Source organism: Pseudophryne corroboree, chromosome 5 (genome assembly GCF_028390025.1).
Source record: "Pseudophryne corroboree isolate aPseCor3 chromosome 5, aPseCor3.hap2, whole genome shotgun sequence".
In the NCBI taxonomy this organism is placed as follows: Eukaryota; Metazoa; Chordata; class Amphibia; order Anura; family Myobatrachidae; genus Pseudophryne; species Pseudophryne corroboree.
In genome coordinates, this window is record NC_086448.1 from 209172634 (window position 1) to 209187329 (window position 14696).

At 43.2% G+C, this 14696-nt stretch overlaps 1 protein-coding gene and 1 pseudogene across 21 annotated transcripts in view; one reads left to right on the plus strand and one right to left on the minus strand.

Annotated features, from left to right (window-relative positions):
- SVIL (supervillin) overlaps window positions 1-14696 on the plus strand; it is a 381188-nt gene that overhangs the window by 157668 nt on the left and 208824 nt on the right. For 20 of the 21 annotated variants that reach the window (XM_063922039.1, XM_063922044.1, XM_063922041.1 and 17 more), the window contains exon 1: window positions 2340-2415. The exons of the other annotated variant lie outside the window; for it this stretch is intronic. In XM_063922039.1, coding sequence (XP_063778109.1) covers window positions 2355-2415 — 61 coding nt within the window. In that variant the 5' untranslated portion in view covers window positions 2340-2354. Of the gene's footprint in view, window positions 1-2339; window positions 2416-14696 lie in introns of those variants that run through there. 21 annotated transcript variants of the gene reach the window in all.
- LOC134931223 (U2 spliceosomal RNA) lies at window positions 10639-10711 on the minus strand (annotated as a pseudogene).

Below are 14696 nucleotides of genomic sequence, written 5' to 3' on the forward strand. Positions count from 1 at the left end.
TATGTGTATGTCTATAGAAGAGGTCTGATTGTAGTCTTGCCACATTTACAACGACTTTGTTCCATTGGCTAGAGTTATCATAAGGCCTCGCTCACTCTCTGGGTTCTTCTTTGTTTGCCAGTTGGAGACCTAGGATTTCCGTTCCTCTTACTCCCTGTTCCACTCTCCATTTTTTTTTTATCTCCGTCCCGCCTTTTGTCTGTCTGTGTTGTGTTTCCTTTCCTTTCGCTATGTCGTTGGAAAAGTTTGTTACATGTTCTCAGTATAATGTTTATACATTTTATGTCTTGATACCCCATCTTTTTGTATTGGACATGTGTATCTTTAAATAAACGAAAATATTAAAAAAAATTTGGGTGATGGGACTTGGAGTTAGGAGCCACTAGTCCACAGGTTCTGAAACTCTCTCCTTAGTACCCCAATAAGTTCATATTTTTCTTGTCTCCTCACAGAATCACAAGTGAAATATTTAGCTCCACCTGTGGATGTTTTAAAATGTGTCTGAGTAATGAATCCTGCTTATTTTATATGAATACTGTGGAATATTTCTGTCTATTAGAAACCTTGATCAACCATATTAATGCTATAAAACATGGTGGTTGATCGAAGTGCAACAGAAACTGTCAACCAGCAGCTTCACACATCGTACATTTTCCCTTAAAATTCATAATGGTGCATAGGAAATGTGCAGTGTTGAGGTGCTATAGAATCTCTAATGTGCGCAGTTGCACATTGAGCCTAATTCAGATGTGGTTGTTCTTACATGGCTATCACTTGCCGTACAAATTGCGATTTGTATGTGCAGAAGATAACCTGATAACGCCCACTGCTGTCTCATCATTTCCGTCTTACGGTGTATAATTGCTGGTACATCGATACCATCGTTGCAAATTGGGTCATGTCGCAGAGTCTGAGTGCCTCTATAGATGCGCAGGGTGAGCTGCTCTTCTGGGATATAGGTCCAGAAAATGCCATCTGAATGGCTGTGACACGCCTGTCTTTGTCCAACCATTCCGCGTTTCCACCCCGAAATGCTGCCTTCCTGTCACTCACTTTGGGGTAGATTCAAGTCAGCGCACTGTTAATATCGCCGGTAAGGAGGTCGCAGAGCTATTCAATACAGCGTGCTGTTAAGTCTGACTACAGGATTTCTTCTCGCAGTGCCGCAACGCTGTTCTGTGCCTTAGCGTGGTGAGGGCAGCATCGCGTCCGTGCACTTAAGACAGAGAATGCCGTTCTCGCGACTAAACACCCAGTTATAGATGCTGAATCGAATAACTCCGGGACCTCCTTCATATCACGCTGAATTGAATCAACCCCTTTGACTCATTCCTTAGTGCGACCGCTATAGCAACTCGCTCCGGCTCAGATGCTCGCGCAGTAAAAATACATTGACTGATTTGCGTACAATAGCAGTTATGCGACTGCATTTGAATTAGGCCCATTGTGACTGCACGTTGGTGTCTTGTTTGTTAAATCTGTCTGATTTTATTGGTTGCAGCACTAGTGTGACCATGACCATATAGAAGTAATATTGGATTCTTTCCTATGAGTTAAATCATTTATTGGCTCTGTCTCTTAAAGATTTTCTGCTTTTGTTGAATGTGCATTAATTCCCAATACACGCCCACTCTTACAGATGATAAATGAGGCCAAGTTACAGTCTAATCAATTAGAGCATCTGAGCCCACGCATTGTCTTCACATCATTCTGCATGACTAGCCCTTTTATTTATGGAGAAATGATTGCAGGAGATTTTCCATTAATGAAAATCGCATTCCCCAAATTGTCATTCATAAGAGGAATTAGAATATGGATACAAATACATTTTGATATAGTAGTTTATCGTATACTACTGACCTTCCTATATTATGTCCCAGACTGTGACAATATTACACGTCTTTAGCAAGCTCTGATTAACTGATAAGCTTGTCTGCTTTAGCTAAGCAATCTTTGCACTATCCTGACAGCCAAAAGGAGGGGCGACCAGTCCACCACGCCTTATATATTGTTTTTTTTTATTTATATCTGCTGTGCTATTTTCATTCTTATAGTGTCCATTCTGAAATGCATGATTTAAGTTTGGCCAAAGCTGCAGTTTTCAACATCTCCCCATCTCTGACTCAATCTGCATCTGAGTGGCTAATTTCTGTTTGTAATCTGATTACTGGCTTTGAGTTCCTCCAGCTTCCCAGCACATTACTATGCGCTCGCTGTACTCTCCAAGCTGACAGCTTCAGTGCAGTATTGGGAAATTGTTCTCTTTTAAGCTTGCCGGAACGGGCCTGAAGCTGGGCTACAGTTTGCTTCTTCTCTGCTCCCTCCTTAAACATTGAGGTGTCTGTCTTGAAACAATGTTTAGAAACCGATGGATCTCTAGCTATTTGGGAAATGTCATTTGTCCTGAGGACCCAGGTTAGTATATGGAGTAATTATCTTAAATGAATTTGACGATGCGTGTGGTGGTTGTGTCTGTTTTTTTTTTTCTAATTATTGCATTCATGGAAAGATAACATGAGAATGTATTGTATATAATGTAATTTGTTCCACCTTAAACTGTATGCTTGATTAATCTGCTAATGAGCTTACATGGACTTTGCCTCATTAGTGTTAAATATGTCATAACGCTTAATCCAGATTTATTTGCATTTTCTGATTTTGCTCATGTCATTTCAGTAATATTTGCAGGCTTTGATTTCTTTGCCCAAACAGCAGAAATCCATTTACCTCTAGTGCCGGCTGTGTGCTTTCCGATAGCGCCCAGTCTGTACAGAGTGCACACTTGCAGTCTATAGCATTAGATCTTGCAGTTAAGCTTTTGGTTGCTGCATCCAGAGCTCTCTTCTGGCATATGAAGAGCTATTCCTTGTGTACATGGCTAATTGAATGAGGGCCCATTTTGCACATACTAGATTTTATTATGCTTTATATTTTTGTTTCACTGCTGGGCTTAGCTACTTCATAATTCACCAACATGTAACTACACTAGTAACAGGACAGCCGAGAAATGCTACAAATTACTTTTTATTTTCCTTAATGGAAGAAAAGTCTGTAGTCCAATAAGTCCTTTATGACATAAGGAAATTGTTTATCTCTCCTGAAATGCTTTCCAGAGACTTTTCTAACTGGAAAATTTGCAGATTGTTTTTAAAACCCACTTCCCACCCCCCTTACCAAGTTTAATTTGGCTGTCCTATAAAAGAAAACCTGAAGACCTTTTATATTTTTTTTCATTTCCCCCCCCCCCCCCCTCCCTGTCGGCGGACAGCAATTCTGCCACTTCAGTAAAAGTAATATCAATTATTTTGGTGCTGTCCAGCTTGTTGTTCATGAGCTGGGGGTACAGTGTATGTGCACTGTGCTGTATGCACCCTCCAGGTTCTCCTGTTTTTCTAGTGTTAGTGGCGAGAGATAATTTGTGGGTGGAGCGGAATAAGCTTATTCACTCCATAGCTAATCTGTGCCAGGTGAGTGTGTATGAACTCCTTGTAGGACACCTAACTGTAACGGCCAGTAATATCGTTCCTCTGACTTAACTGCAAATTAATATTTGTTTAATATTTTTTTATCATATATGGACATTTGCAGTTATTATTTTCTAGAGGATTCATATGCAAGATCTGCAGTAAAAATTTGTTAAAGGGCTTTTAAAAATGTAAAAATTTCAAATAGGATCAATAAAGCTATAAAATACATTGCTAATTGACTTTCCACCTCCAGGTGCTATTCAATTGCCCCCGCTGTAAACTGTGATTAGCTGAGGTGCAAGCAGAATCAGCGTTATCTAGTACCTCGCGGCTAGCTGTGGGCTTTCTGTGTGCGTTAATGGCACTGTACCTGGCACTGATGTTAGAGAATATGGTTTACCGCAAGTAAGCATTGGGTATTAGTTGTGGTAAATTGCATCTCTTGACTTAATGCCAGGCACGATGTAAGCAATTGAATAGCTCCCTGTCACTCATCCTAGGAGCTTAACAAACTCATGCTGAATGGAGTTCCCCTCATATAAACATACTACAGACAAGATCTAGAGAGTATTGCTTGTTAAAACTTCATTCAAAATTACTAAAAGTTCTCAGGTCATATTCAAAACCCTGTCATCCCTTGTTGGGGGAGATGCAGAGTATGGGCCTTCTTCTGATCTCAAGGCCCTGTAGCCACGGGATGTAGTTATGTGACCGCCAGTCACAATACCTCGCCCTACGTCCCAAAGCCTCACAAAAGGGACTATTCCCACTCATGGGTGTCCACTACACCCACTGAGTGGGAATAGAACCTATGGCGAGCGTAGCATGCCACCGAGCCCGCAAAGGGCTTTGTTGCGCTCGCCCCCGCTGGCATTCTGCGGCCAGGATCCTGGTGTCGGGATGCTGACGGCCAGGATACTGTCCGCCAGTAAAACATACCCAATCCATAGCTACCGCATCACCTGCAAACATGATAGTTCTGTAACTGATTATCAGAATGTGTTTTGTAAGGCTATGCTTTTGCTCATTTAAAATGTCTGTGCAGTTTAGATGGAACAATAGAAGTTTGAACAATGGTTTTGATCTTACACTCATGCGCCAAAAAAAGCAGCCTGGATATAGTGGTAAATAGTGTCACCCACACTAAATAAATGTACAGAAGGAAATATATTACCACACCAATACACGGGCGCTTCACAGGGTCTGATCTGGTGGTATGACTCTCATACAGAATCTAGTGTTGTATAAACCTAGGCGGAAAATGTATAATAGTGTGATACTGTATACAATTATATAAGGAAGTGGTATTCTGGCGTGAACCCGTACCGGATGGATTGGTCTACAGATAGTAGACAAAATCACTTGTCTCAAAATCAAGACGTCAGGTCACCGTCAGAAAATCTCCCCTTCTAATCTTCAACGAATGGGATCTCCCTCCACATGAACTCAATTGAAGATCATATGCAATGAAAGAGGGTCCAATAGTGTAATAACATAAAAACAATTTAATAAGTTAAAAAGTGGGACAGGTGGACTCTCACCAATTTTGTAGGTCTAACGAGTAGACAATTGAGCATGCAAAACAATCAGGCGTCCCCAAAGAGTAAAGATGCCAGCAAGGGAGTCCTCCACGTGTACCCAGGATACCGTTCACGTTGGTGAACGGTATCCTGGGTACACGTGGAGGACTCCCTTTCTGGCATCTTTACTCTTTGGGGACGCCTGATTGTTTTGCATGCTCAATTGTCTACTCGTTAGACCTACAAAATTGGTGAGAGTCCACCTGTCCCACTTTTTAACTTATTAAATTGTTTTTATGTTATTACACTATTGGACCCTCTTTCATTGCATATGATCTTCAATTGAGTTCATGTGGAGGGAGATCCCATTCGTTGAAGATTAGAAGGGGAGATTTTCTGACGGTGACCTGACGTCTTGATTTTGAGACAAGTGATTTTGTCTACTATCTGTAGACCAATCCATCCGGTACGGGTTCACGCCAGAATACCACTTCCTTATATAATTGTATACAGTATCACACTATTATACATTTTCCGCCTAGGTTTATACAACACTAGATTCTGTATGAGAGTCATACCACCAGATCAGACCCTGTGAAGCGCCCGTGTATTGGTGTGGTAATATATTTCCTTAGATGGAACAATGTTGGTTGAATCTACAATCGACAAGATACAATTGCTAGATTATAGACTTAACTGTAGAGATATAAAATGATGGCTGCTTAATCAATGTAATAGTCCTTCACAGGTGCATGAAATGGAGAAGTTATTCTAGCCCCCCAAAAAAGGAGAAATATTCCCCAGCCCCCTGAAAAGTATCAGTAATGAGATTTGAATACTACATGATAATAGAAATACGGAGCTCTGTTTGCATATATTTGCAGAGATGTGATTTGACTGCCAGGCTGTGTTAAGGGGTCTGTTTAAGGGAGGGATGTTTCAAGCAATTGCGGTGCATCCCGCCACTTACCGCTTTGATACTAATCACGTATGTACTACCAAATGCGATAAGTATTGCAAAGGACAGCTGCCCCCGATAAGAGATGTCCACTGCTTCTAGAGCCAGAAGTGTATTTAAAGGGCCATACGGTACTGCTGATGCCTCACTTAGAAATTGCAGTTCATTTTAGCTGGCAATTCACAGAAAAGCAGGAGGGTTGCTAAGTGTATTAATAGTGGAGATACTGGTTTTAAGGAAATTTCAGTGGAGATCAACAAGCAGTTTAAGGAGTGGAGAAGTTCCCCCTTAAGGCCCATATACACTATCAGATTTAGAGCTCAAAGTTGCTCACTTTTGGTGTTTTGAGCTACTTTGAGCTCAAACTCGGCCAGTGTGTATGGCCGGGCGGTGAGCGCTGATGCGTGCTCCTGCATCATCGCTAGCCGCAGCCATACGTTGGGCTGTTTTACCAGCCGAGTGAACCACTTTCCACTCTCCTACTGTGGAAAGTGGTTCACCCCCGTGAACATTGCTGGGCACAGTGAAAATCGCTCAGTGTGTATGCACTGAGCTATTTTCCTGCCAGCGATGTTCCCATCATCGCCAAGCATACACACTGGGCAAAACCTTAAGATTGAGCTGGTTTATGTATACTGGAGAAGGAATGATTACGAGAATGGGATGTGATCACTGGTCCTCGTATACACTTGCATGTAATATGTGCCTTTTGTGTATGAGCATAGCTGGCCTGTAAACTCATTTGTATCTGGGTGTCATGTGTCAGAAGTACAATTCAATATACAGACAGCATACCCTCCAACTGTACCTTTTTTTATTTTTTTTATTTTTATGGTCTGTACCAATTTTTTTACTCTCCAAACTTCCATTGAAAGTATAGGAAACGGTACCCGTGGCCACGCCCCCTTTCCTAATTTGTACCGATTTTTATGTGTAAAATGTTGGAGGGTATGAGACAGTGAATAGATGTGTTCTGAGGAAACATATAGCATTTGTTACAGTGAGCTTGAAATTTCTTATTGGACATGGAGAGATGTGATTCCTGAAAGGCCTTTCCATAGAAAAGTGTAACACAAAGCAGGAGATACCTGAAAAGGACATGGCTAACTCTGGTCTGCACACCCATAGCACTATGGGCCTAATTCAGACCTGATCGCAGCAACAAAATCTTTCTCTAATGGACAAAGCCATGTGCACTGCAGGTGTGGCAGATATAACGTGCAGAGAGAGTTGGATTTGGGTGGATTATTTTGTTTCTGTGCAGGGTAAATACTGGCTTCTTTATTTTTACATTGCAGTTTAGATTTCAGTTTATACACACCCCACCCAAATCTAACTCTCTCTGCACATGTTATATCTACCCCAGTGCTTTATTTCTGCAGTGGGGTACACTGGGGTTCCACAGGGGAGAACATTGGGGTGTAGAGTAGGATCTTGATCCAAGGCACCAACAGACTAAAAGCTTTGACTGTTCCCAGGATGCATAGCACCGCCTCCTCTATATCCCCGCCTCCAGGCACTGGAGCTCAGTTTGTAAGTTGGTGCCCTGCAGGCAGGTCACTAACAGGAAGGGCTGCTCCAGCAGCCCTGAAAAGAGCTTTTATATGAAGAAATAGAAGACTTCAAGGGCTGCAGCAGAGGCACTCATAGTGCTAGATGTCATTCTGACATCTCATGCTGCAGCTCCATCACCTCCCCCGGCGGCGCTGTATACTCCCGCGCCCTGGTTGCCGGGTACTTACAGCGGAGGTCTCCGTTTTTTTCCCTCAGCTAGCACACACTCACAGCAGTTCTCCGGGATCGCGTGGCCACATCAAGGGAGGAGATAAGAGGGTCCCCCAGGTGGATCCCGCTGTAAATCCCGGTCCTTAGGAGACGGGCCGCGCGCGCTGGCGTGGACACTGTGTTGGTACAGGGACCCCACTAGACCACCAGGGCAAGGGCACAAGTCGGATTCTCTATAATCTGTTTTAATATGGGCCCACAGTACCCGGTGGTGAAGTCCAGCAAGGGGATAAGGCTCTGACCTGTAGCCCCTCCCCCAGCCCCAGGGCGCCATTTACAGTAAATGTTCCCGCCCTGGAGCTGCATCTCTCTGTCTCCCTCACTCCCTGTCAGCATTTGGCGCCATCACTACATGCTGAGCTGTTTCTGGGACTGCATGGGCAAAGTCTCCTCTGTAAAGTCGCCTGCATTATCAGCGCTGTGCAGTTTACAGGACACAAGTATTCTACATGTCTTTTGACAGTGTTAGTTAAGAAACAGTGCATTACTACAGGGCTATTTAGTACAAGTACCATGTGATATACATCCAGTCTTTACTGTGCAGTGATATATCTAGAAGCCTATATAGCTTTACTTAGTACTACTTAGTATTGCTAGTCCAGTGCAGTTTTATTGTTTGTCACAATTTCTGCATTGTACATGTGACTGTGTGTGCATATAGCTGCTGTGTGATATCTACTCTGTGTATCTCACTCATACTGCTATCCCTATATTCTGTACCCTGAGGGGGGCTAAGTGCGTCAGGGTTATTATTTGATATACTGTAGGTTTTTCACAGGATATACTTATTTTGTATTTTTCTTTGTGATTCTCAGTCACCATATACCTCTTGAATCCTCTGTCTGTGCTGTCACACTGCACAGGGGGTTCTTGGTTAGGTATTATATCTGCTGATATTGTACTGTGTCGCCCGTGGTTTACGCTTTCATATCAATTTGTCAGATTGGTGGGTTATTTGTACATAGGTGGACATTTATTTAGCAGGTTTTTTTTATTCATATAGTCCTCATCTTCTGAAGCACTTTACAAAGCACAGTCTTTCATTTTGATCAGTCTCAGCCCAAGTGAAGAGGACAATTTATTTTCTCTACAACACACCAAACCCATTACCCCAGTGTTAAGAGGCAACAATGCTAACCACTGTGCATCAGTGTATTTTTCCCTCCATTGCAACTCGTGTTTGAGAGCTCCACCACTGAGCAATGTTAGGCATATAATGTAGGTGCACTAATAAGGCATTCACATGAGGCTTTACAGTCAGTTATCTAGAGACACACCGGTACTGTATGTAAATGATATGACAAGTGGAAGTGCGGAAGGATCTCTGTATACACGTCATACAAATCTGATTTTACAGTATGGGGTCCATTATTTTATTGTAAAATGCACATTCCGACCCCTCCTCCAGTGAACACTGAATTATGCTGCATTCACACCGCAAATGCCGGGTCCTACCCGGTAAGACAAACGTGTACTTGCCGGGTGGGATCCGGCATTTGCGCTCCGTTGCAGGCTTCCCGACCCGGCAATATACCGGGTCGGTTGCCATGACAACGGAGGCCGCAGCAGCAGCAGGGGCGGGGGTGGAGGCGGCGTCGGGAGATGAGCTCATCTCCAGCGCCGCCTCTCCCTATCTTGTGAATGGGAACCGTGTCGCATCGACACGGCTCCCATTCACACCGCACCTGACCCGGTAATCAACCCGGGTAAAACCCTTCTTTTTTACCGGGTTGATTTACCGGGTCAGGCGACCCGCTAAATCGCCCAGTGTGCTTTCACATCGCACACTGACCCGGTTCGACACGGCAATATGCCGTGTCGGTACCGGGTTATTTGTGCGATGTGAAAGGGGTATTAATGTGTTCACATCCCTTCTTGCTGTTTCATACAGAATTGCAGTTGCAGCCTCAAACATGGCCCCAAAACTGTCACAACATGCCCTCATTTTGCTGTTACTGCCCACAAATGCTCACTGACTGTCGGTCACACTGCTAATAACAAACCCTCTCTGCGACCACTGTTGCAAGATCATTGCAGCACATGTACAGTGTGTATTTTTCACCCAGTGTCTGTGACCAAACGTGCTGGGGGCATAGGTTCTTGGACCCTCTCCGAAAGGAGAAGGGCCCCGTTACTCCCCTACCCCTCATAGCCAAAAGGCCTACTGAGGGGAAAAAGGGACTGTGGGGTCCCTTCTTGCCGAAGCGCAGAGGGACCCTCGTGTGTCCCCAAGGTTGGCCGAAGCTTCCCCCTGGGGTTCGAAAACAGCCTTTGGCCCTCCCCAAAAGGAGAGGGCCTCTGCAACTAGGAGAGAGGGTAGCCCATAAGGGTCTCACCGAAACCCCAAACAAAAAAACGAAACGTGACAAAACTATACAAAAATAAGTGCTAGTGTGTTGCACAAGTGCAAAACATGTGCATAAATAAATTAATAAGCCCCAGCCAAAGGCCGGGGGGGGGGAGGGGGGGGGAGATAAAAAAATTATCCTTGCCCTAGCCAAAAGGCCAGGGCAAAGGACTAAGGTGCAACAGAAGAGGGGAAGTGAATAGTGCAACGTGCCTTACTTGTGCAAAGGTGGGCAACCAACACCAGTGCAGGTTCAGGCACCCCTGGCTCTTCCAGCACCAGGGGCACATATCACCTCGAGCTTCTAGTTGCTCCCGACCTCTCAGCCAGACCAAGCTTCATACCCACTCTGTGCCAGGGTCAACCCCCAGTACGAGAGTAGATACTAGACCAGGCCGTTCCCGCTCCACGTAGGGGCTTCCCCAAACCCCCACTAAGGTAGCGGACACTAAGCCTGGTTTTTCTCCACTCTCAACCAGAGGCCTTGCCACACCCCGGCATGGTACTCCACAAGTGTTTCTCCATTTCACATCTAGGAACCTCTCGCACTCCTATTGTAAGAACAGGTACTCCACCAAGTGTTTCCCTCGAGCAGGTACTACACTTGATCTTAGCCAAAAGGCAGAGAAGCGATGTACATAAACATATACAGTGTGTATGCATATGCAGACAGCCGATAATCGCTCTGCTGCAAAAACATTGGATTGTGCACATCTTTGAATGACACCCAAAGTCCCTCCACAGTGACTGTGTGCTAGGCAAGTTTCCTTTCAGGGAATGTGTACAAAGTAATATGGCAACATCATTATATTCTGTTTATAGTAATTGTTTCATATTTTACTTTTTTTTCTTCTTCTTGTAAGTACACTTACAGTAGCACACAGCCACTGCTAAATGTAGAGACAAATAATCTACCGAGAATTTGCATCTCATGTAGTAACTCTCACAGAATATTTCACACTCGGGGGTCTATTTACTAAGCCTTGGATGGAGATGTAATACCAGCCAATTGGCTCCTAACTCTCTCATTTTTCAAACACAGCCTGTGGCATGGCAGTTAGGAGCCGATTGGCTGGGACTTTATCTCCATCGACTTTATCTCCATCCAAGGCTTAGTAAATAGACCCCTCAGGCCTAGAACAGCATCGGCATGATATTTCATGTTTCATGTTGAGTGTATCCTCAATTGTGCTCTTCCGTGGGCAACCTACTGTAAATTATATTGTGCGTGTAGCTGTGCAGTGTAATGAAGGATGAACTGGGTATCGTTCCATCATTCATTACATCTTGTAGTGTGTACAAGCAGTCTTGCATGGTCCGGAACGAAGGGGAATTCATCCCGACCATCTTTAAGATTGCTGGTTGTCTTAGATGTGTACCCGGCCTAAGACCCATTTGTGCCAGTCTTGTCTTTATTCAATATTGCAGCAATTGGCTGCTCTTTTGTGATACCTCTCATATGCACTAGTACTGTACGCTTTGCTCATGTGATTTCCGTGATCGTGTGGCAGACTGCATGAGAGTTGTCTGCTGCTCTCCCGGCTTACAGCTGTATTGACTTTGACCTTCTTTTCTTAAAACACGCAGTATGTTTTTGAAACTCAAATGGATTGCTTTGAGCCTATACCGTTCAAGGGGATCAGTACGTAATCCCGCCGGACGGGATCCCGGCGGTTGAAATACCGATGCCGGAATCCCGACCACACAATCCCGACAGGGGTGGCGAGCGGAACGCAGCCCCTTGCGGGCTCGCTTCGCTCGCCACACTATTATATTCTCCCTCTATGGGTGTCGTGGACACCCACGGAGGGAGAGTATGTCGGGATTGTGGCGGTCGGGATTCCGGCGTCGGTATTTCGACCGCCGGGATCCCGTCCAGCGGGATGTTGACCGCATCCCCGTTCAAGTTTTGCCACACAACTGCTGTTGGAGGACTAGTCTTTATCCTTAGCGTTTTGTGGTCACGTGGCAGGATTTCAGTGTTGCTCACACTTTACCATAGATGCACTACCCACCCAGTTTGCTTTTTGTCATCAAAGGATGAAAAAGATGGATGATTGTGGGACCGTTAAACAGCAAATAATGAGACCGCACCACTCACAGAAATTGGTTTTGTATTTTTTGACATGATCAAACACCCTGTGACATTGTACTGTAGCTTTTAACTACAGATGTGTCCTCTTACATCTTTGCTGTGTGTGCTATAAGTCGCGTTACACACAGCGCGTGAGAGCCGTGTGACTCTATAGCGCCGAGCATCTATTTTTGTGTGGGTGGGGGTGGGGGGTTCAGGGGGGGATCTCCCCTAAATGCATCTTAGACCTAATGTAATTGGATGCACAAGCAGCTTCTGTTGATTAAAATATGTGGCATGCCTATATTATGTGTGACTGTCTTTGTATACAAATGCTATGCTTCCGTGTTTTCCTGAACATGGCATTTTGAATGTAGATACAGCCACAATTACACACATAATATAGGCATTAAGCGCTGTTTAGCGTGACTGCAGCAAGGATGTAAGTGGACACGTCTGTATATTGGTCAGTTCCTTGGACAGTTTTCACATGCAATCGGGTCTATCCACATATAATTCCATTGCACTAATTGCATTGCATAGTAGGAGTTTTATATGAATGAAGGAAAGATGGACATTGAGCTGCGTATTGACAGCAATCCACAGGTGAATGACATAACGACAGGTCACAACGTAAGATTGATGGGTACAGTGTAAATTAATAATTGTAACTATTCCAAACTGAGTTCCTGTCTAGAAATACCAGTAGTGGTGACCTAAATTCCTGAAAGACCAAAATAGTGAAAGTGTTTATTAATATTCTAAAGTGCACGTCCTCTGTAACGCTTCAGAAGTTGGGAATGAAATGCAAATAATTTTCTGTTGTAAAGAAGTTGATAATGGTGAACATAGTGTAACTCATTATTGCTCAATGGTACATATTTTAGAGCAGTGCAGGCTTTGCCCTGGTTGGTTCTGAATGATGACCTCCATAAATGTACGTGTTGTGGCATAGCAGGAATGGCGTTCATATGGTATAAAACATACGTTCTGGTTTGGGAAATGAACTTTGCTACGTTCCACTATTCACTATTATTATTTTTTTATAATTTTTTTTACTTTTTTTTTTTTTTGAAGCTTTATTTTACTCTAAAGTGTAAACTCTGACAGTACATAAGGCTGTAGCCTGCTTGTAACTAAACTGTTGTGTGGGATGTAACATACAAGTGTATTTCCTGCAGTATAAATAGCTATGTCTGTTCTCTGTATACCACAAGATGACTTAAGGCCTCCTTGGCTGCTGAGTAGTTACCAGCAGACGACAGTTGGATGTCTCAGACAACACAGCTGAGGGGACATTAAGCTTATTTGAGTCTAACTGAAATATTAAAATATTAATATTGCCTCAAGGGACATTTTGGCTTATAAAATTATGAAATTCCAGTACGCTGAGCCAAGCCTGTGTAAAGACTCTCTTTTTTTCCATGAATACGAACATTTTGAAATTGTGCTTTTGTACAAATGCAAATAAAAACATTTAATAATCAGAACAGATGATTCATATTCAATTCATTTAAAGGCATACTGAACAGCAAAATGCTTGAATTTAAAATAACATAATTTTTTTTTCAGTCTTAAATTGACTGCAGGTATATTTTTCCTTCCTCATCCATTACACAGCAGTACAAATATGTAAGTTCTTATTATGACATCTATAGTAATGCTGCTGTGCAAAGCTTTTCTGTTAGGACACCATTTTAAATGTCCTGACTTCTGTATGAGCCACCATCCTACAAACCTGAAAAGGCCATCAGGCGTGCCACAGAGATCAACATTTGTAAAAGGCATGTAAATAGGGCTGACGGAAGAAATCACTGACTTTGTTTAACTTGTATTGTGGTCGATTGCAAAGTGGTTGTTGGGTTGTTGTTGTTTGTTTGTTTTTAATTCAGCTTTGTGTTTCAATACATTACCCTACAGACGCTAGTACAAATGCATCTCAAACAATTATATGCGATTACATTTGGCCAATCCTGCATTAGTGTGGATGCTGGTGCAGGTGTTAATGTCCAGTTTGTCTCTTGAAATTGGATATTTTGTTACATCTTTGGAGCATGTTAGTGCAATCGGAAGAGGACCACATTCCCCAGCCAAGACATCTTCTGGCCACATTTTAAGAAAATCATTTAATATTATTGATGGGAACATTGTTGGGAATCTGCATCATTTTGAGTCTCCATTTTAGTGAGCTGAAAGGTTGCTACATGGCATCTCTTACGGAATTTCCAAACAGGAGTAGTGCTTGCAAATAAATGTCATCTAGGTAAATGCTAATGCTGTGTCTGAGTTGATGCCAAGTCTGGTGTTTCTGTGTGAGGTATGACCTGCTAAATATGTGTGCCAAGCTACTGTTGCTGCATGTCAGCAGTGTTTCAGGAAAATGTTTGTAGACCCATCATCAACAAAGTGTTACCCCAATTTATTTGTTGAATTAAAGAATATTTTAAAGTAACAACCTAACCCACAAATATGAGTAAAGGTTGAGCAAACTGGACTGTGCTCAAGTATGGTGCTAAATATGATTTAGGGAGGAATTTAATTGGAT